Source organism: Leucopleurus acutus (genome assembly GCF_964270905.1).
Source record: "Leucopleurus acutus genome assembly, chromosome: 19".
In the NCBI taxonomy this organism is placed as follows: Eukaryota; Metazoa; Chordata; class Mammalia; order Artiodactyla; family Delphinidae; genus Leucopleurus; species Leucopleurus acutus.
The window spans coordinates 22,481,371-22,503,191 of record NC_139161.1 but is presented as its reverse complement, the minus strand read 5'-3'; the positions used below and the strand labels follow the sequence as shown (position 1 = coordinate 22,503,191).

Below are 21,821 nucleotides of genomic sequence, written 5' to 3'. Positions count from 1 at the left end.
GGCTTGGAATTTTTTTGTCAAATCTAAATAAATTCACCCTACTTCACTCTGTCATTTATTTCATGACAAACTTGTTTATCTCCTCATTCTCTTTGACCCAACAATTCCACATCTAGGAGTTTATCCTACAGCTACACTTGCACACGTGCAAAATGATATACACACAAGGTTGTTTGCAATAGCAAACTATTGGAAATGACCTAAATGTTCAATAGAGACCTCGCCAAGTAACTGTAGTAATTCAGGGAATTGAATACTATGCCACATTAGGAGATATGTTGGTAAGTTTTAAAAAAAAAAAAAGCAGGGCTTCCCTGGTGGCGCAGTGGTTGAGAGTCCGCCTGCCGATGCAGGGGACACGGGTTCATGCCCCGGTCCGGGAAGATCCCACATGCCACAGAGCAGCTAGGCCCGTGAGCCATGGCCACTGAGCCTGCGCGTCCGGAGCCTGTGCTCCGAAACGGGAGAGGCCACAACAGTGAGAGGTCCGCATACCGCAAAAAAAAAAAATAATAATAAAAAAAAAGCAGTGAAGGGTAGGTCTAATTTGCTCCATTTGTGTAAAGAGGGAGTCTCCAATTGCTTATATATGTATGAGTTACCGCTGAAAGGAGAAAGAAGAGGATAACACTGGTTGCCTCCAATGACAGAGAAATTGCGTGACTGTGACACAGGGTAGGAGGGAGACACTTTTTACTCTATGCCCTTTTATATCTTCTATATTTTGAATCATAAAAGCAAATTTGTGTAGTTTTCCTCCTTTAGGACACATACCCTTCTCTCTACCCCACCTTCATGAAGAAACTGATGATCAAGCGCTCCCACTCCCTGTACCATCCAGCCCAACAACATCATGGGCTCTTCCCTGTACAGAAGAGACCCAAGTCTCTGACACCCACCGTGTAGTAACTGTAAACCACCAATGAGACAAGTGAGAAGAGGCATCTTCAGCAGACCTGTTACTAAACCTGCCTTGTCATAGCTGAGCCCATCTCTAAACATCTCCACATACCCACTTCTGCCTTTTCCACAGGCTTGTCACAGAGAAGGTGAGAGAGAGAGAAACCTTTGGAGGAAGAAGTTGCTGGTTGCTTTGGCTGGTTTGAAAAGCACGAATAAACCTCAGATTTGGTTCCTTGCCCTGTGTGATGGTGTTGTGTTTCTTTTTGTACTGGTATCAAAATGCTGTCTCTGGGCATTCTTATCGCCTCCAAACAAAGTGGGAAGGGAGGATTTCCCTGGCGGTCCATCGGTTAAGACTCCACGCTCCCAATGCAAGGGACGTGGGTTCAATCCCTTGGTCAGGAAACTAAGATCCCACATGCCTCGCAGCCAAAAGCAAACAAAAACAAACAAACAAAAACCACCAAGTGGGAAGGGAGAGTCTGAAAGAAAACAAAAGCCCAAACAAAGAAGAGGGCTTGCAATTGTCTTTCAGGGCAGGACCATCTCTGGAACCAAGGCTTGCCCGGTTTCTGGTCGGCTTCTCAGACTTCCTTTCACTGCCTACTTGTTATTTTTTTCTTTTGTGTTCACTCTGTCTGAAATGAGACAGGGCTAGAAGCAAGTCTTTGGAGTCAGCACATGGGAGAGTTCCCTTTTGGGCCTCAGTTAACAACCCCACTGTGTCCTGCAGGCTGAGGGAGTGCTGTGGGGAGGGCTTGTGTCTATACGACCCTGTTTCCTTTTCCTGTTGCCTGTGCCTAGCACTCGGGTTATCTGTGCCTTCAAGAGGCAGCAAAACATAATGGTTAAGAACATAAACTTCCCTGGCGGTGGTCCAGTGGTTGAGACTTCGCCTTCCAATGCAGAGAGTGTGGGTTCCATCCCTGGTCAAGGAGCTGAGATCCCACATGCCTTGCAGCCAAAAAACCAAAGAACATAAAACAGAAGCAATATTGTAACAAAGTCAATACAGATTTTGAAAAGGTCCACCAAAAAAAAAATCTTTAAAAAAGAAAAAAAGAACATAAACTTTGAGAGAATTCGCTGGTGGTCCAGTGGTTAAGACTCAGGCTTTCACTGCTGGCGCGGGTTTAATCCCTGGTCACCGGAACTAAGATTCCCCAAGCTGCGAGGCGCAGCCCAGAAAAAAAAAACATAAACTTTAGGACCAGACAACCTGGAAGTAAGTCCCAGTTCCCTGTATACTACATATGTTCTCTAAGAGCAAGTTACTTGACCTTTTACGCCACAATTTCCTCACCTTAGAAGGGGTATACTCCATCTCACCAGGTCATTAGGAGATTAAAGGAGTTAACATGTAACGTACCTGGAACACCACCTGGCACATAGTAAGTTACTGCTCAGTAAGGTTTAGTTATATTATTGCCTGACTTTCTACACAAGAAATTTTGAGAGATGGGCAACTGAGCAGCTATAGAAATGTTATCTTCGAAGCTGCCTATTCTATTCAGAGCTGTTCTGGCTTGGCAGTAGCCTTCCTCACCTCTTAACAACAATATCATAGCCCTGCAGTAAGACACCATTTCATGTCACCAAAGAGAGAAACTGGGAGCAAACAGGGATGTTGTCAGTGGATTCCAAGTTTCTCCAAAGATCCTATGCCAGCTATTCATTTCCATTTTTTTCTGACCCAGGAGTAAAACAAAAGAAAGCTTTGTTATATGTGATGGATAAAGAAGTAACAAAAGGGGACAATTTAAGTCTGGAAGGGGGAAAAAAAGAGATAAAAGGCACTACAGAACTGTCCATAACGTCCCCTCCACTTTACACAGGGTGCCAGAGGAGAAGCAACCACTAGGTGGCAGCAGATGAGCAGATGAACCAAAGGGAACCAATTGCCTTCCGTTTTAGGAACCTTTGCACCAATCCCAGCCTACAGGTAAAGACAATGGGCATTGTTAAAGTGGTTAATGGAAGGAGCGAACAGAAACCCCTCTGTGCCCAACTGCCCCCTCCCTAGAGAACCCTCAGGGACCCAACTCTGGAAGGCTGGGTGGCTAACAGGAGAGAATACCACTGTGCCACCGCTCCATGACTAAGACACCAGAAAAGGGGAAACCAGAGGAGGAAGAGGGGGTATCTGGGGCCGGGTCAGAAGGGGAATGAAAAAGGAGGAAGGTCAGGTACTTTCTCCACTCTGCACAGTTCAACACTCTCTCAGTGGCATGGCCATTGGCTTCCGGTATTTAAAACAAAACCCCCTTAGTGCAATAGTCCTTTCTATACCTCCAGACCTGAGGAAACCAGCAACTTGCCAAACTGCAAAGGTCTTTTGGCACCTCAGTCTACTGCACCACACTCACGTTCTAGCTGTAAAACTTAGAGGAAAAAGTAGATTGGCCCTAAAAGATATAAACAAATGGACTAATTGGGAATCTGGTCCATAGCCATCTGGCTATTTCTGACCTTATAACATGCTGGAAAAGATAGTGCAAGTTCGAGACTATCTACAGACAAAGGGCATTCTCTGTTAGGGGAAAGTTCTAAAGGAGACCTCTGGGAAGTAGTGGATTCCTACAGTCTGCCTGAAGCTAAACCTCACCCAGCAGACCTGCTCAGTTCCACAGCCACCATCTTAGCCAACAGCCTCAGAAAGCAACTGGCTAATCAGATTACTGCTTCTCTGTTTGACTCCACTAACCAAATCCCCACCTTACTGCCTGTGACTAACTGGATAATGGGCATTAGACCACTTAACTAACCACATTATATGTAGGATGGCTTCTTAAAAGCCACTAATTACTCTAGCACATGAAACTGGAGAGGGTAAGAGGTGGGAGGCCCTTTTCCTCCCTTGATATTATGTAAAGGAGAGAAAATAAGAAAGCTAAGATCCTATGTTTAAGAAGCAAATGCATATCTGCCCTTCACAGATATATAGTAATTTACATAGAACTTACTGACTTCCACTGGATAACCTGACCTGAGGTGGGTACAGTTTGGCCTGCCTCATCCAAGCTGATAATCTGAGAATACTAAATGCTCTGAAAGCAATCTTTCAGCTACATTTCATTAAAAATACATTTTTCCAGTGTGTTTCCTCTGTCATCCATATAGCAAAATAGCATAGACATTGTTTTACAATTACCTCAGTATTCAATTTTCCCACACAATGGTCTGTTATATCTCTTAGAAATCTGTATTTAATTCAAAACCAACGACATCTTTTCCCTCTGGTGAATAAAAATGGGAAAGAGAAGAGAATTCCTATTAAGTCTCATTCCCTAAACCCAGACATTTTGATTCTATTTAAAGAGGGGCCAACTAAATGTCCTCCCTCCTGTTAGATACTTTATCTAAACATAATATGTAAGCGATAGCCTAGATTTCAAGTTATCCTTTTTAGCACCTTAGCTTGCTCAGTTGCACCACCTTATTTGTAATCAGTTAGTCTTTGCAAGTGGCAAAACTGAGGATCTGAAAGGTGGTGACTTGAACAAAAATCACACAAAATCTGCTGTTGAAGAGGAAATGAAATGAGGGACTCTTGAAAATCTCAGGCTGCCGCTCTGCTTATTGAATCACTTGAGTTCTGTTGCAGTGAGACACCTCCAGTGACACATTTCCAAAATCCACATTTCACACCAATCACTTACATCACAATAAAGCAGTGGTGTCATGAAGCATGTGTCTGTGTTGGGGGGGGCTGGGGAGGGGGGGCAGTCCTGCCTTTATAAATCAGTCTGAGAAAGAGGGAGTTGAAGAAAAGCAAGAGGGGATTCCCTGGTGGCGCAGTGGTTGAGAGGCCGCCTGCCGATGCAGGGGACACGGGTTTGTGCCCCGGTCCGGGAAGATCCCACATGCCGCGGAGCGGCTGGGCCCGTGAGCCATGGCCACTGAGCCTGCGCTCCACAACGGGAGAGGCCACAACAGTGAGAGGCCCGCGTACCGCAAAAAAAAAAAAAAAAGAGAAGCAAGAAAGGAAAAAAAGAATCCAACGTATGTTTGTATGTTCCTCCTTCTTCATTTTTTTTTCTTTCGTTCCTTCTCATCTTGAGAACAAAACTCTTGAATGTCAGGGACAGAGGTGCTTTAACCTTTGGCCAAAAGGAAGCTCTCCCTGCAGGTCTCTCCACCAGAAGCGACTCTGGAAGGATAAATCTTGAGTGGCACTGATTTGCTAATTCCCAGAGCACCAGCAAAATCTGTGGAGCTGACTTTAGAAAAAGCAGCTGTCTACATAGAGGATTATCCCTGCTACACAGCCCAGTGACTCAAACTAATTTTCTAGTTTGTGGATTACCACAGGCCCTTGCTTCCCCCTCCCTCCTGCCCAGCTATTTCATCTCCCATTAGAATTTACACAGATTGGGTAGGGAGCCTGAAACGTAAAACTAAAGAGATTTTTCTTCTTCAAGGGATCTGAATTATTCTCCCTATTTTCCTATCAAAAACTGTTCAGAAAATATGTTTTTCTTCTGTTTGTCTTTTCAGTTAGTATGAATTGATGACCACCCTTTTGCAACTCTTGAGATTCAATTAATATTTTAAGATGCAGCCTATTTTGCATCAATATCTTTTCTAAATATGATGCCCCCGCCCCCCAAAAAACTATAGTATTAGAGGAAACTAAAATACAATTAATAGGCAACTATGTAGTTTATTTTCCAAATGGAGACACTTTTGAGAATGAAAGGGGGCATTATTAATAAGGATGCCATGACCGTAGGTGTAAACCAGGATGAGTGGTCACCCTAAAAATAAGGCAAAATGGGCTGCCTAGTCACCAGGAGAGTGGGCAGTAGATAGAGACAGCCTGGTTCTCCTGGCCGATGCTTGACAACATCCCTTCTAATGAAGTCCTCTCCCCTGCAGGCTTGGCTCCTAGGAAAACCCTGCCAACTAGGCTTTCTTTTCCTGATGCCCAGGCTGTTGCAAGAGACCTGGTGTCTCTGGCATCAAGCTGTTCGGGCGCTGGCTGGTCATCAGCAGCTGTGTGTGTTCAGTTCCCTCATGGGGCCCATCACCACCCGCCACCTGGCAGAGTGCCACTGAGGGAAGCGTTTCTGTGGCACTGGGCAAGAGTATGCCACTTCCCTGCCTCCTGCCATGGGAGTTAGCTCCAAGAGGCTTCTACTGCTGGTCCTCAAAGAAGGCATCTGGGTCCACTGTAGACACTCTTAGCCTGATGGTGAGCAGCTGGGCACCTTTTATACCCCACATGCGATCATGGAACAGAAAACAGGATACAAAACCTCCCTTTTAACTACAGTCAGGCACTGGCATTGCTCTGCCCTGGATCACCAAGGTGGCACATGCACACCACCTACATTTACTGGATGCCTCCCACGGTGGGCACCCTGCTAAGCCTGTCATTAATATATTCCACCTCCAGGAAAGCACCTGCCATCTGGAGATTTGCGACCAAAGCAGTGCATTGGAGGTTTGGGGGCGGAGGGGGGATTTAGAGCTTATTGCCTCATTCTATTAGTACAGGGCTTCTCAACCTGGCACTATTGACATCTGGGGCCAGGTAGTTGTATGTTCTTGGGGCACTGTAGGATGTACAGCAGCATCTGGCCTCTACCCACTAGATGCCAGTACTACTCCCCTCAAACCCCCCACCCATTCTGACAACCCAAAATGTCTCTAGACATTGTCGAATGTGCCCTGGGAACAAAACCACCCCTGGTGAAGAACCATTGTCTCAGGGCATTTGGGTGTGCGTAGGGCCAAGCACAGAGAAACTGCCCTGCCTTCTAGAAGTCTGGGCTTTAGCTACTGGATTACAGTGACAGAGAGAGGCTTATGAAGTTGAGAAGACAGAGAGTATAAATGTCATGAATTCCTCAGGGTTTAAGAACCAGGAAGCCAGCCCCCACGCTCCACAGGAATCCGAGATTTGCTCGCCTGCAATGCTGCAGATTTGCACTACAAGAATGATGTTTTCAAATGAATAAACCAGTGCTTGCCGATTTAGAGAGCGGCATCACAGAGAGTCCCTGTGGTAACTATCCTTTTTCCTGTTTCTGTAGCAGACATCTAAAAGGGGAGCCCTGAAAGTCTTGATCAGGACTGAGTTTAACACTGTGTACTACTTCGGAGCAAGAAACCCAGATTCATAGAAACAGTGTAGAAGCAGCTGTGGTGCAAGGGCCCGCACTGGCTCCCTGCGCTTTGTGCGGGACTGGGGCAGAAGTTGGGAGTCAGGACAGTCATCTCGCGGCTGTGATCTTCCTGGTCCTTCGTGTTAGTTTAGGGGAAAGTTCTCTCATACAAAATGACTCCCAGGAGCTCTGTCAAGAATCAAAAAAATAGGAGCACGTCCGGAGCCTGTGCTCCGCAACAGGAGAGGCCACAACAGTGACAGGCCCGCGTACAGCAAAAAAAGAATCAAAAAAATACAACAAAAGACAACCAAAACCCACTGCCAAGAGAGGATGAGGGGTCCAGCGCCTTTGTTGTCTTTGCCTGCAGAGGCCAGACAGGAGGGCCTTTGCTGGCCCTGCTGCCAGCCAGAGCCTAACCATGCTGCCTCCCATGGGCCCTGAATCTGAGGCACCTGGAAGGGTTATTAGCAGGATTGGAACTCATCCCTCTGCTGGGACTAGATCATAATTACAGTAATTTTCTAACAGAGCTCGGCAGTAGGACTGTTTAATCAGCATCTGACTCCCTTGTGCCCCCAGCCCTCATCGCTCAAGGAGAGGAGTGGGATGGCTCTTAAAGAGACAGTGCCGGCCTTTCAGCACTGCTAACAGATGTGCCCTAATTGGTAGAATATATCTAAGTCTCATAGCTTATAGCAGTCAGGTTAAATTGCCTCCAACAAACCAACACAGGTTCTCACTATCCTGGGCCTTCTGCTACAGGGCTTCGGGTCAGGCTGCTGGTGGGCCTGGCTTCCCACACCAACAAGGCCACCAGGGGAAGGGACACACACAGAGCTAGTATACCACCACAATGAGGAGCCTGCACACAGCAATGAAGACCCAACGCAGCCAAAAATAAATAAATAAATAAATTTATTTTTTTAAAAAAAGATGCATATGAAACTTATTATGTTCACACAAGAAAACCCATCTCCTCCTACACACACACACACTTCCACCAAACAAAAGGAAACCCATGAGATTGGGATCACTTATCCTGGGTAACAGATGACTAGACTTGGACCACGAAACTAGCTGTCAGAAGAAAGGTGACTAGGGAATTCCCTGGCAGTCCAGTGGTTAGGACTCTGTGCTTCCACTGCAAGGGGCACAGGTTCAATCCCTGGTCAGAAAACTAAGATCCCACATGACGCATGGCACAGCCAAAAAAAAAAATTAGGTAACTATAAGTCAGACACAGAACCTACTTCAAACCAAAAATACTTCCGTTCTACAAAACAACTCAGTAGGCCGCTCCCCCTAGTAGTTCCCTATCTTCCCTACAGAGGTCATCAGTGGCAGCCCTTAGTACACACAGGGACAGAGCAAAATGGGAGACAGGCAGATGGCACTGCCTAGATGAAGAGGAAAATCCATCTTTGCTGTTTTTCTGGTAATTCCAGGCCCATAGAAAAACTCTTCCCCTCTCAGGACATCTCCTTCCATGGTCTACACTCAACTCTGCACAAGGCAGTGCAGGGATGGTGCCTGGCCTTAGATTAACTGAGGTGCTGTTGTATGCACTGCTGATAATGGATCATTAAAAAAGCCAAGAGGGCTTCCCTGGTGGCGCAGTAGTTGAGAGTCCGCCTGCCGATGCAGGGGACACGGGTTCGTGCCCCGGTCCGGGAAGATCCCACATGCTGCGGAGCGGCTGGGCCCGTGAGGCATGGCCGCTGAGCCTGCGCGTCCAGAGCCTGTGCTCCGCAACGAGAGAGGCCGCAACAGTGAGAGGCCAGCGTACAGCAAAAAAAAAAAAAAAAAAGTCAAGAGTCAGAAAAATTGCATCTGTGTCTTTGAGCCCAGCAGCCTACCCTGCTGGCAGAATTAGCTGCTGAGCACCAACTCCAGGAAGAAAAGGAGTGAACAGAAGAAGGCCAACCCAGCTTGCTGTTTTTTGGCTGAGTAGGGAATTGACACAGACCACCTCCGGCTCCTGTCTGGAAGTTTTGAAATCAGAGAGCTTCAAGCACAGCTGGGTTCACAGCTGCACCATTTGGAGCATTGGACTCATTAATATTCATGAGTCATCCCCACCAATCGGCAGAGCGGATACCATTAGCTTAGCATCTGTCGGGTTTTTGTGAGGTTTGTGTATGGAGTTTTTTCCCCTTTTAAATGAACTTCTTTTGACATTTTGGATTTGCCTCTGTAGGTTTTCTATCCTCGCCTTGCTCTGCTGCATCATATAAAGGAGAGACCCAGGGGAGGCGGGCAGGAAAGAGAAATGAGTCCCAGCGAGGGCTCTGCATCTGCCTGTTGACAAACTTTATTTCTCTTTCAGCACCTGGCACCTCAGACAGGCTGCGAGGACGGAAGCAGCATCAGGTAAATTATACCTAACAAGGTTCATGCCCATAACTGTGAGAGGAGCTGGATCCTGACTCTTTGGAAGGCAATTCTTCCTCCAGTGGTGAACTTGAGCTGCACACACAATACAGGAGAGCTGCCGTGCACGGTTCTGAACCATTATTTCCACGCTGATAAATTCATGATTTATGAAAGTAACTACTGCCAGCCCTCACTCCCTCCTCCACTGCTACAGCTTGTTAGACACCAACTGCAACAACAGTCTTAAATACTTGAATTTTATTTCAAGCCAAAACCCCTCAACTCTGAACTAAATGCCATGACAGTCCCATAGCATAGGCTGGTAGTAAAAGAGCCCAGAGACAGGGTGCGATGGCCAGGGGAGGGAGAAGCGGGCAAGAAGGGGAAGAACCACACACACAAACCCAAGGGCAGGGCAGGGCAGAATGCCAGCGGCACTCATCTCCTACCAGCTCTGGTTCTCAGAGGAGAGAATTACGGCAGCAGGAGGGCAGAATGCCTCATTGTCTGAAGGAAGGCGTGTTGTTCCTCATCTCCATCCCCAGAGCCCTCTCTCCAGGCAGAAACAAAGCCCCTGCACCCCACTGGATTGAACATACGGCAACACAGCAACACAGCGGAGGGACACGTGGTGGCTGAAGCCTGGGGGCAGGGAGCTGTTACTAAGGGAGAAGAAAAGGATTCAAAAAAGAAAGGAGCCCATGCTTACCCTGCAGAGAAGACAGACGCGTCTCCGCTTTATAACCAGAGAGACGGTGACAGCCCAGGGCATCCTTTCCAAAACAAAGCCCCTGAACTGGTCCCTTTCCTATGGCTGTGACCAAACCCTTCTCTTTCGTGGATGGCCATGAGCTATTTCATGGGTCTTGGCCCCATAAAGCCAGGCCGAGGTCCTGGGATGCGCAGGAAACCCCAGTGACAGGAGTCACAGCACCGTTCCATTCAGTGGTATTAGTGGAGGAAAAGCAAGGAGGTGGGAGAATGTTCACCTCCCTGTCCATGCAAGGAGGTAGGCAAGAGGCCAGCCTCCCAGAAACTAAGTGCTCCAGGGGCTGCAGCAAAAATAGAGCCCGTGGGAATACAGTGACACAAGCATTTCTGTTGAACAATATTCAATATGGCAGCTTAAAATCTGCCACCTACAGGTCCCCAAAACCAGTCACCTGAGACAGTGCTCCTAGGCCTGTTAACAAACATCTAAAGAAATTCAGCTCCCAGAAGAGTAAATATGGGGTTTGGTTCAGAACCAACAACCCCTGCGCCTTGTGCTTAACTTATAAACATCTGCACGGTGTCTATTTCTATGGAAGAAGCCTGACGAGTTGTCACCGACCTCCACGCAACCAACGCGAGCAGAGGCCACGGTAAGACACGAAGCAGCCCAGCCTCCCCACCACTGGCCTGGGCCCAGCCCCACCCGAGCAAGTCTCCCGGCCCACATCTCCTTCATCCACCTCAGAGCAGAACCCAGAGCTCCAAGCAGAGCTCACTTTTCCAAAACTGTTTCCAACTGACCAGGATCCAAACGCACTGCACGGTCCCCTCCCATGGCCCTCCTCACAGGCTGAGGAGCAGAGATTCCCTCTTCAGGTCTTGCAAAACCACAGCATGACGGAAAGGAGGGAGGTGGGAGAGGGGGGCTCTCCAAGGAAGGAGCCTCAGAGTCAACAACAGGAGCCCACACCTCGAAACTGTCCTTTTCTTCCCCGGGAGGCGGTGAGAGAGAGCTCCTCCTGCCCGATCTTGGGAGAAAGCAGCAACTGGAAAAGAGAGGGAAAGGGAAACGAAGGGCATGAACAGGTAAACAAAAATGAATGGACAACAACAGGAGGTCTCTCCAGACAAATAAATATTCGGCCAGAGAAAGGAATTAAGTGCTGATACACACTACAACACAGACACACCGTGAAAATGTACTAAATGAAAGACGTCAGTCACAAAAGACCACATACCGTATGACTGACGCCGCTTCTGTGAAATGTCCAGAATATGCAAATCCATAGACAAGTAAAGTAGACATTGGTTGCCAAGGGCTGGGGGTTGGGGAAAATGGGGAGTCACAGCTAATGGGCACAAGGTTTCTTTGGGGGTGATGAAAACATTCTAGAATTGACTGTGGTGATAGATGGCTGAACAACTTCATGAATAAACTACAACTACTGAATTGTACACTAAAAGGGTGAACTTTATGTATGTAAATATAGCTCAATAAAGTTGTTATTTAAAGAAAATGGGGGGGACTTCCCTGCTGGTCCAGTGGTTAAGAATCCGCCTGCCAATGCAGGGGACATGGGTTCGAGCCCTGGTCCGGGAAGATCCCATATGCCATGGAGCAACTAAGCCCGTGCACCACAACTACTGAGCCTGCGCTCTAGAGCCGGCGAGCCACAACTACTGAGCCCGCGTGCCACAACTACTGAAGCCCACGCACCTAGAGCCCGTGCTCTGCAACAAGAGAAGCCACCGCAATGAGAAGCCAGCACACCGCAACAAAGAGTAGCCCCCGCTCGCTGCAACTAGAGAAAGCCCGCGCACAGCAATGAAGACCCAACGCAGCCAAAAATAAATAAATTTAATAAATTAAAAAAAGAGAGAGCTCTAATGCTATTTTAAAAATTAATTAATTAAAAAAATAACAATGCACTTTATTAAAAAAAAAAGTAAAAGAAAACGGGGGTTGGGGGAGAGGATAAAGAACAAAACAAATAAGAAAGCCTTCTCTTCTTTCTCCTCAGGTTCCAATAGGAGAGCACGCTCCCCAGGGATGAGTTAGTAAAGAAACAAGACCTTTGTGCATGGAATGAAAGAACCATGCACAAGGAGGCCAAGGCCCTTCTGAAAGGCCACTGACGCTGTGACCTTACTGCTTTCTCTACCAATGGACACCTCACTGGCCCAGGTTACAATAATCCTAGCCACTGGTGTCTCAAAATAGAGCACTTCAGTTACCTCTTAGGCTGGTCTCCTTTAGCCAGGTGAGTGGAGCCCCGCCTCTCTTCCTGGGCCCAGCCACAGTTTGACATAGCATAGCGAAGAATGGCATCGGAAACGGACATGGGGCTTCGGCCCTGGACACAGGCTTCTATCTCAGGCACCGAGAGCTGGCTTTGCAGGAAGAGGTGTAACTGGCTGTCTGACAGGAGGACCACACTCTGCAGGACCCTGGGGCAAACACAGGTAGGGCAACAAAGAGCATCACCCCGAGCAGTGGCTCTCCCCAGCCCCATCCTCTGAAGGCCTTGTGGCTTGAGTGAGCACTGAAGGCACAAGGGTGCAAGAAAGGCATCTGACACAAATGTGCCTGTATGTTCACAGGGGCCATCCTGCCCGGCACACACACCTCACCCCCCGGCCCCTCCCCAGGAGGCAAGTGCTAGCCCACCAAGTCCACTCACTTTTCGAGAAAGTGCTGCAGACCTTGTCGTCGCTTCTCAATGAATTCATCTGAGCTGCCAAAGAAGGTTGACTTCCCAGGAAGTTCAGGTACAGGCCTGTGGGATCACATAATGTAACACGCCCAAGATAAGTAACATCCAAGACAGTCATTCCAGTCCCTGATCAAGGAAATCCCCTAAAAAGAGGTGCAAATCAATATAAACAGCATTTAATAAGGTGGCAGGGGAAGGAGACTAACACTGACTTGACTGCATGAGTGTGTCAGGCACTGTAAATGTTTTAATTTAACCTTACTTCGTTTAATACTCCCCAAAACCCCATGAGAAAGATATTAGTGTCCCCATTTTAGTGGTAAGGAAATAGAAACAGAGAAGTTAAGTAAATTTCCCAGTGTCACACAGCTAGTAAGTAAGCAGCAGAGTTGGTATTTGAACCAAGTCTATGACTTAAAAACTCCATGCTGCTAGATTACACTGTTTACAAAACCCATTCCCACCATCAACTATTACTGAAAAAGGAAGAAACTTGGACACAGAGACACGGAGAATGCTGGGTCCTTCTGTGTAAATTAAGACTACCTTCTCCAGCCCTGGAAGGTCACATGCTTGGAATTTTCTGAAAGTAGTCACATGCAGCAAATCATCCACAAACTCTTCAAGCCTCCCTAGCCTCTCCTGTGAAGCACGGCACATGCTTTAAAAATGGCAGGCCAGGGCTTCCCTGGTGGCGCAGTGGTTGAGAGTCCGCCTGCCGATGCAGGGGACACAGGTTCGTGCCCCGGTCCGGGAAGATCCCACGTGCCGTGGAGCGGCTGGGCCCGTGAGCTGTGGCCGCTGAGCCTGCACTTCCGGAGCCTGTGCTCCGCAACGGGAGAGGTCACAACAGTGCGAGGCCCGCGTATCGCAAAAAAAAAAAAAAAAAGGCAGGCCAGACTAGAGGATGCAGGGTCTGTTCAGAGGAAGTTCCAACTGGCTAATTAGGGCCTGACCCATGACAATGGCCTCGTCAGTCCCACATGTTAACTAACTGGCTACGTCATCAACAGGATCACCAGAGCATTCAGTGGCCACACTGTGGTGGAATCACTGTCCTAAACTGTCTCAAGTTTTAGGACTTATTTGAAGTATGCAGGTGAGGAGTGAACACTACTGCTTTTCCTAAGGCTCTCAGTCTGTTATAACTCTGGATAGAGGTCTCTACACAAAAAAGAAAAAAATAATCACTATTTTTATATATCAAATGGACGGGAACACCACCTGTCAATTTATTCCAGATGCTAAAAAGCTTCTCACAACCAGTGAAGCACACTTAAAAAGCCAGCAGTACCTTTCTTTAGCCCTAGACTATTTAGCCCTATGCATGTTAAAAAAGAAAAATATTTTTTAGATTTATTTGGCTTTGTTAGGTCAAAATATTAGAAATAAGAACGCTGTCTTACTTTTTTCACTGACTTGAAAACATAATTTAAGAATACATTTCTCAATGTCCTCAGTACCTGGCAAGTTGCCAAGCTTTTTTCATTGTAAATTCCAGTTGCCAAGTAAGCACCTAAAAAGCCAGTCTCAGACCCAAGAAGAAAACAAGAGCAAACTCACACTAAACCAGCGTTTCTCTGTAGCTGCTTTCTCAGCCACACAAACTCTCGGTAGCGGCGACGCACACAGGATGTCTTAGCAGTAAAAGCCTTGCTGTTGGTCTACAGGAGGCAGCACATGAAAAGGCTTTAGTGGAAAAAGCCCAAGTTCACGTGAACTCCCCATCGTCACTCTCACTAAGGACCCAAGCCACCAGGCCACAGTCCTGATCGAGGGCTCCAAGCAGAGCAAGATGCCACCAGGCAGCCTGAAAACAACTCTCAGGCAAACCCCAGGCTCTCTTTCCTCTCCTCCCTCCTTTACTTCTGTCAAAACATCCATAAACAGATTCTGCCTCAAGACTGGCCCTCAGCCCTGGAGGGTGCTGACCCCAGTATCAAAATTGGATGCACTTACATGAAGGAATATCTTATAATCCACGTAAGAATTCCAGGAGCCCTCATTCTGCACGCGGGGGTCCTGAACACGCACAGTGATCACCTCCTGGAGGGAAGAAATGCTCCTTCAGCTTCAGCACAGCCACACAGTAAGGTGGCCTCGACACAAAGGTTGCCAGATTTTTCCACTCAACACCAACTTTCATTCTTTGGTCATTTATTCATTCAATTCGGCAAATATTTATTGACCACCCTGTATGTGGCAGGCACTGTGCTAAGGCACTAGGGTAGAACAAGAACAAGAGACGAAAAGCTTTGCCCTTATGAAGCTTACATTCTAGTACATTCCAACGAATGGAAAAGTTAGTGAAAATGGAACCTCATTTCCCAGTAATGCCTTTACTACTGATTTCCCTCTTCTGGCTTGACCCTGAGCTCATCAGAACCACCAAGGTATTAGTGTCAGAAGAACACCACCAAGCAATATCTGAATCTCCCAAATCCCCTCAAACATTTACCCCCTGTTGCCCAGAGACCACATGCTTACCTCCTGCTCTTGGTTCTCCAACATTCTACACCAAAAGCCCATTGGAAGAAAACATCTGATGAGGGACAGAAGACACAGGATCAATCACTGTTAGTATGCGTCTACTCTTCTCTCTCTTGGCCAGGGCAAAACCCTGAAAATTTTTTTTTTTTTTTTTTTTTTTTGCGGTACGCGGGCCTCTCACTGCTGTGGCCTCTCCCGTCGCGGAGCACAGGCTCCGGACGCTCAGGCTCAGCGGCCATGGCTCACGGGCCCAGCCGCTCCGCGGCATGTGGGATCTTCCTGGACCGGGGCACGAACCCGTGTCCCCTGCATCGGCAGGCGGGCTCTCAACCACTGCGCCACCGGGGAAGCCCGACTCTGAAAATTTTTAATCGACACCCCCCTGGGGAAATCCAGGCAACTTTTTTGTTCTTGTGTAAAACTTAAGAGGAAGGAAAAAAAGTCCGCTACGTGAGCTAGATGCCAAGCTAAAAGCCCTGGAGGATTTGCCTCCCTTCTCAGACCATGGCGGGGACCCTGAACCAGGCCACCTCTAGCCAAAACATGTTCAGGTCTACACACTGTCGCCTCAGGCACCCAGAAAAGGCAGGCTGAGTCATAAAACCTTTCTGCCTGAGAACTGCAGGCACAGCAGTGTCTGTGGGCACACACAGCACAGCTCTCTAAGTGAACCTAACATTGCCCCCTCCCGGCTGTTTAGAGACAACCAAAACCCCACAAACGCCTTTGCTCCTAAGTCTCTCTTTGTCTTGCTAAGCACAGTCACCGCCCCAGAGACAGATCTCAGAGTTGGAGAGTTCCAGGGGCACCTGAGTGGGTTGCCCAGTTGTGACCTTCCCTTATCTAATCCCATCTCCAGAACCCAAGCCAATGGTTCTGATCATTTCCTCTCTCGACATGCGGTTTATACCACTGCCCAAGCACCCCACAGCTGCACAAGTCGACTCAGGATGTTTTCCACTCCTTTGCAAAGATTCATTAAAGCCTAAGCCACTGATTTCCCCCAGTGTGGCAGTTTACATGTGCAGCAACATCGCCCACTCCAACAAGGGGACCATGAAGGCTGCAGCACAGGGTTACTCAAGTCCAAAGGGGCCCATGATGTCACCTTCTGTTAAAATACAGCACTGATCTTTTTACTCCTAGAACCACTCCAACAGCATCCACTCTGGCTGCTGCCTCCACCCCATTCTCCTCTCTTAAGAGTGGACCAATAAGGTTTAATTTCCCTTTCCAATTTACCTTGAAATGAAAACTGACTTCAGCCAATATGTACTGCCAACAAATGATCCAGGCTGGCTCCTGGGAAAACAAGACTATCTCTGAGCTCTCCCTCTCCTCTCCCCATGCCCATTTACACACCCACTCATTTTTACAGTCCCACAATTAATTTTAAACACATTCTCTTATTAGTTCTGCCTTACCGTTAGAAGAGTGTGTAATGAGTTTCCTTATGTTGTGCTCACACGGCTAACCTTTCAAGAGAAGGGGAACTCATTTACACCATAAAATTAGCAGAGCACACAGCTTTTCCAATCTTTTTCAGTATACCAGAAGGTCTCTTCACACACAGACACTGCACGCAGAGATGAAGCTGCATGATATATGACAAAATTGGGCTACACAGTCGAGTAAACTGGAAATTCTGTGGTTGCAATGCCATCTTCAACAGTATTCTTGCTGACATTCTGATTTTTCAGCTGATGCAGTCACCACTGCAAAGGGGTCCTGAACTGAAAGGCGAGAAATCCCAATTCCGTAACTACTGATGTATAACATCCTGGATGTAAGCAAATGGCTGTGATCAAAAAGAGCAGGCCAACTCTCTGTGAACAATTAACCTCCTAAGATTTAAACAAAAATTGTTTTTCTCTTCTCTTTTCAGGCATTCGGTAACTTGCCAGCACAGGAGCAGAGTTAAATACACTGAAGTGTCTTTCCACAAAAGTAACCATAGGAGAGATGATGACAAGGAAATCCACACCTCAGTACAGCTCACACATCTCCAGTGCCTTGAAAGGTTTGCCAAATTCAGAACCATAATTTAGTAACGAAATGGTCATCATTCTCAGGCTCAAGAAGAGTTTGCCTAAGGCTCCGAGAGCAAGCTCCTCTCCTTTGGGGCTTATACCACTTAGAAACAAATAGCTATAAACTGGCTTTAAAAAAAGCCTAGGACCCCCCAAGACGCTATATACTTAAAACTAAGTTTAAAGGGCACTAAAAATGTTTCAATTGTAACTTTCCTTAAAAACAATGGAACAAACACAAAAACCTATACTTCAAGTAATAATTTCTAGCAACTACTATTCTCCCAGCTCCCTCCCTGTAGGTGCCACTCCTCAGGAGGAAATGAAGCTCATTTCCACCCTTGGAGGGGAAGGAGGAAGTTCTTAATTTTAGCAGTATGATCTGGGAGATGCATCCATGTGTCATCCAACTAAGGATAGAGTCAGTGATCCTCTCAGCTACTTAATGCAACTCACGCAGCGCTAGCTACATTTCCTGGGCCCTTTCAATCACATGTGAAGTTTCCTTTACTTTCTCCACCTGTACCAGCACCAGTATCTCTGGGTAAAATCCAGCTGTTTGCTGTTTACAAAGTAGATTCCTTGTAAAGCTTTCCTATGTCTAAACAATTCAAGGCAGCAGTTCAAGGCTTTTGCTCCACCATTTTCACTCCCATTTAAACTACTTAAAGAGACATGTTAAAAAAAACAAATCAGGTGATAACTTTTATATTGAGCCACCGAGACTCCCATCCTTTCTTACTCATTCTTCAGCCCTTTGGTGCCAGATGGCAACTCAAAAAGCTCTCCTTCCGAAACATCCACAGGTGGTAGAAGCAGCTCCCCTGTCTGACCAAGCTCTGCCTATTCTCAGCTATTCTTTGCTCCATTCTTTTGTTCATGTGTAACTTGCCAGTCTTTCCACTTGCAGGTTAAGTAACAAGGCAACCACAATCTAGCACAAGAGCCTTCTGTGTCCCCGTAAAATACCTGCCATTACTCCTAGTCCTAGTGTTTGGGTAAATGTAGCCAAACTCTTTTACTCCGGCCACACACACACACACACACCCCGTACTCCTAACGAACTAGAGCAAAAAGGCTATGTGGTCCTTATTCCCCTTTGCCTACTAAACTTAGGGAGTGGGAAGGAAAGATGCTTTATACTTTAAAAATAAATGGAAAAGCCGGGTTTCCTTCCTTGGATCCCAAGTAAGCACCCGCCTTCATCCCGGGAGGTGAGACCGCTCGTTCCCTAGGATGGCCAGCGAGGTCGCCACCCTAAGCGCCACTGCTGACGCTCAAGCCCGCAGCCTGAGCGTAGCGCCCACGCCCCCTCACCTGAGAGCAGCACCCACTCCCCGCGACCCCGCCCACGCCCCCTCACCTGAGAGCAGAACCCACTCCCCACAGCAACACCGCCAGTGCCCCACTATACAGTAAGACTCCAGGCTTCTCCTTCCGGGTGAGCGGCCGGCGCCCCGGTGCACGACGGGAGAAGGTTGCCGGCACGCCAATCCCGGGTGCCCAGGACGCCCGGCCCCTGCAGGCCAGGGCTCTTAGTGGCAGCCCCGCTCCCGGGGCGGAGCGCTCGACCCCGCCCAGGCCCTGGTTGGAGTCCGGATCCCGCTCTCACTTGGGACGCTGCTCGGTGGACGCGGGCGAGGGAGGAGAAGGGGCTCTGACGTCCAATCCGAAGCCGCGTCCCTCCCATTGTTGTCAGGCCCAGCCAATCAGCGGCCAGGAAGCGTCCCTAGAGGTCCTAAAGTGGGTCTGAGGGCAGACAGAGATGGTGCTGAGAGTGGGAGGGTTCTGAGCGTGGAAGCCACGCGAAATCTGGAGAGAGTCCCCGGGGAACTGGAACCCTTAGCTTCCAGTTCCCCCGCGGAGTTATCAAGGAGACGCCAACTCAGATTCGAAAACCAGATTGTCCGAACAAAAACCGAACTGAGGACGGTCCAGCAATCACCAGTTTCACTTGCGATACAAGCCTAAGGAAGGATCGTGTAGCTACTTAATAAGAAAGAAATATCCGTTGACTATGATGAAGACTTTTTTTTAATGTTGTTGAAATGTCTTTTAACTATCTGCTTAAAGATAATTTTAGCAGAGGTAATTTCAAGGAAAAAGTTATAGTCACAAATACAAGCTCTGGAGTTAGAAGACCGGGGTACAATACCCAGCACTACACTGACCATGTGGTCTTAAACTGGTCTTAAATCTTTATGTCTTAGTTTCCTCTTCTGTAAGGTGGAGCTAGCTCATAAGGTAAGGTGCACGTACCACAAAGCAGCTCTTCTCAAACGTGTTGATCTCAGGATCCTTTTACATTCTTAAAAATGATTAAGGACCCCAAAGAGCTTTTGTTTATGTGGGATGTTCACCAGATTAGAAATTTAAATTGAGAAATTAAAAAACATTTACTAGTTCTCCTAAAACTAATAATTAACCATTACATGTGAACATAATATGTTTTATGAAATATAACTACACTTTCCAAAAAAAATTGAGTAGAGGGTCATTATATTACAATTTTTCAAATCTCTCATGTTTGGCTTAATAGAAGACAGCTGGATTCTCATATTTGCTTCCCCGTTTGCTCTGTTATCCTGTTGTTTTGGACTAGGAAATGCAGAAAATCTGGTCTCACACTGATACATAGCCGGAAAAGGGAGAGGTATCTTTAGCCTTCTCTGATAATTGTGGATACTCTTCTTTTTTAATCCAAAAATGTCATATTATTAGTCACCCTCTGAGCTCTTACATGGGAGCAAGTGGGGTTTGTGTGGGGACCATTGACGGCAGGGGCCTCTGGGTTGCCAGGGGTAAGTATACCAAGCTCACACTGGACACCAGGCTGTCTACCAGATTGGAGAGATGAAGGAGTTTGGAGAAATTTGTCCTTTTATCTAGAACGATCTGAGGGAGTGTCCTGCTGCCAAGTCTTGGAGCCAGCCATGCCTTTCACCTCCAATTCGTGTGAGATGCTGTGGGTATCCGCACAGGTGGCCCCAACGGTTCTGTGCTGAAAAGAAAGTTACTATTTCCCAGATGCTACTAACAGTGGAAGAACTACAGGAAAGGTTCTGTGGTGATGGCAGTCAGGTGGGCCGCTGCAGAAGGCTGTCAGGTGAGCATGAGCACCTGTGAGGTGTGGGGTGCCAGCATCCTTCTCCTCAGAGGGAGGGCAGCCAGGAAGTCATGGAACTCATCTAAGAAGTGTTCTGGATACAGAACTTACTCTAGGCCCCACTTGGGATGGGGCAGTTTGTTTACTAACTTGCAAGAAGTTACTTCTCAGATTGCTCAGCCATTTCATTTGGATCACTTTTTTGGAATTGAGGCATCAAATTTCCCGAGTGAAAGTATCTCATTCATTAGGGCCAGCCAGAGACCTTTTCAGCATTCTTCCAAACTTGGAGAATGCAGGGAGTGTCTAGCATCCAGCCACTCTCAGTGGGTCTTGCCCACCCCATTTCCATTTTGCTTTTGTCAGAGGCAAGAGGGAAGTTGGCCATAGTCTGCTTAGGGCTAGAAAGCATCAGGCTGTTCCTGGAATCTCTATTCAGTTGGAAGAGTGGGACAACCCCATGGGGTACCACAAGGTCAGTCTTGATGTGGAAGACCCCATTGATGGTGGCTGATTTCTAAGTAGGAGGGCAGTCGGTGCAAGGGGTGTGAGCCTCTATGCTCCCCACCCCTGAGCAGCTCTTTTAACCATCTTATATGCTCAGGATTCACTTAACAAGTTTACAGAAAAAACAGGGACTTCCCTGGTGGCACAGTGGTTAAGAATCTGCCTGCCGGGCTTCCCTGGTGGCGCAGTGGTTGAGAGTCTGCCTGCCGATGCAGAGGACACGGGTTCGTGCCCCGGTCCGGGAGGATCCCACATGCCGCGGAGTGGCTGGGCCCATGAGCCATGACCGCTGAGCCTGCGCGTCCGGAGCCTGTGCTCCGCAACGGGAGAGGCCACAACAGTGAGAGGCCCGCGTACCGCAAAAAAAAAAAAAAAAAAATCAGGAATCAAAAAGAAATTTAAATTGTTTAAATTTCTAAGAATAAAATTTAAAAAAAAAAAAAAGAATCCGCCTGCCAATGCAGGGGACACGGGTCTGAGCCCTGGCCTGGGAGGATCCCACATGCCGTGGAGCAACTAAGCCCATGCGCCACAACTACTGAGCCTGCTCTCTAGAGCCTGCAAGCCACAACTACAGAGTCCGAGTGCCACAACTACTGAAGCCCGCACACCTAGAGTCCATGCTCTGCAACAAGAGAAGCCACCACAATGAGAAACCCACACACCGCAACGAAGAGTAGCCCCCGGGGCTTCCCTGGTGGCACAGTGGTTGAGAGTCCGCCTGCCGATGCAGGGGACACGGGTTCGTGCCCCGGTCCGGGAAGATCCCACATGCCGCGGAGCGGCTGGGTCCGAGAGCCATGGCCGCTGAGCCTGCGCGTCTGGAGCCTGTGCTCCGCAGCGGGAGAGGCCACAACAGTGAGAGGCCCGC

The 21,821-nt window shown here is 47.8% G+C and overlaps 1 protein-coding gene across 1 annotated transcript; it reads right to left on the bottom strand.

Moving 5' to 3' along the window:
* Positions 1-9,742: 9,742 nt before the first annotated feature.
* On the bottom strand, positions 9,743-18,794 carry SNX11 (sorting nexin 11). Its single transcript, XM_082860290.1, has 10 exons — positions 18,701-18,794; positions 16,732-17,087; positions 16,550-16,609; positions 15,305-15,359; positions 14,777-14,863; positions 14,381-14,481; positions 12,785-12,880; positions 12,339-12,551; positions 10,905-11,149; positions 9,743-10,051 (listed from the first exon to the last, which is right to left on the bottom strand). Exons 4-10 carry the CDS (start codon positions 15,344-15,346, stop codon positions 9,864-9,866), a joined length of 972 nt encoding a protein of 323 aa, XP_082716416.1. The 5' UTR covers positions 15,347-15,359; positions 16,550-16,609; positions 16,732-17,087; positions 18,701-18,794; the 3' UTR covers positions 9,743-9,863.
* Positions 18,795-21,821: the final 3,027 nt, after the last annotated feature.

Bases quoted from the DNA above. Each gene is read 5' to 3' on its own strand.
- SNX11 (XM_082860290.1), bottom strand. From the start codon at position 15,346: ATGGGCTTTTGGTGTAGAATGTTGGAGAACCAAGAGCAGGAG. The intron at 14,864-15,304 runs GTAAGCATGTGG...TCTTCCCTCCAG, and splicing joins TGGAGAACCAAGAGCAGGAG to GAGGTGATCACTGTGCGTGT. The intron at 12,881-14,380 runs GTGAGTTTGCTC...GTGATCCCACAG, and splicing joins CAGAGAAACGCTGGTTTAGT to GCCTGTACCTGAACTTCCTG.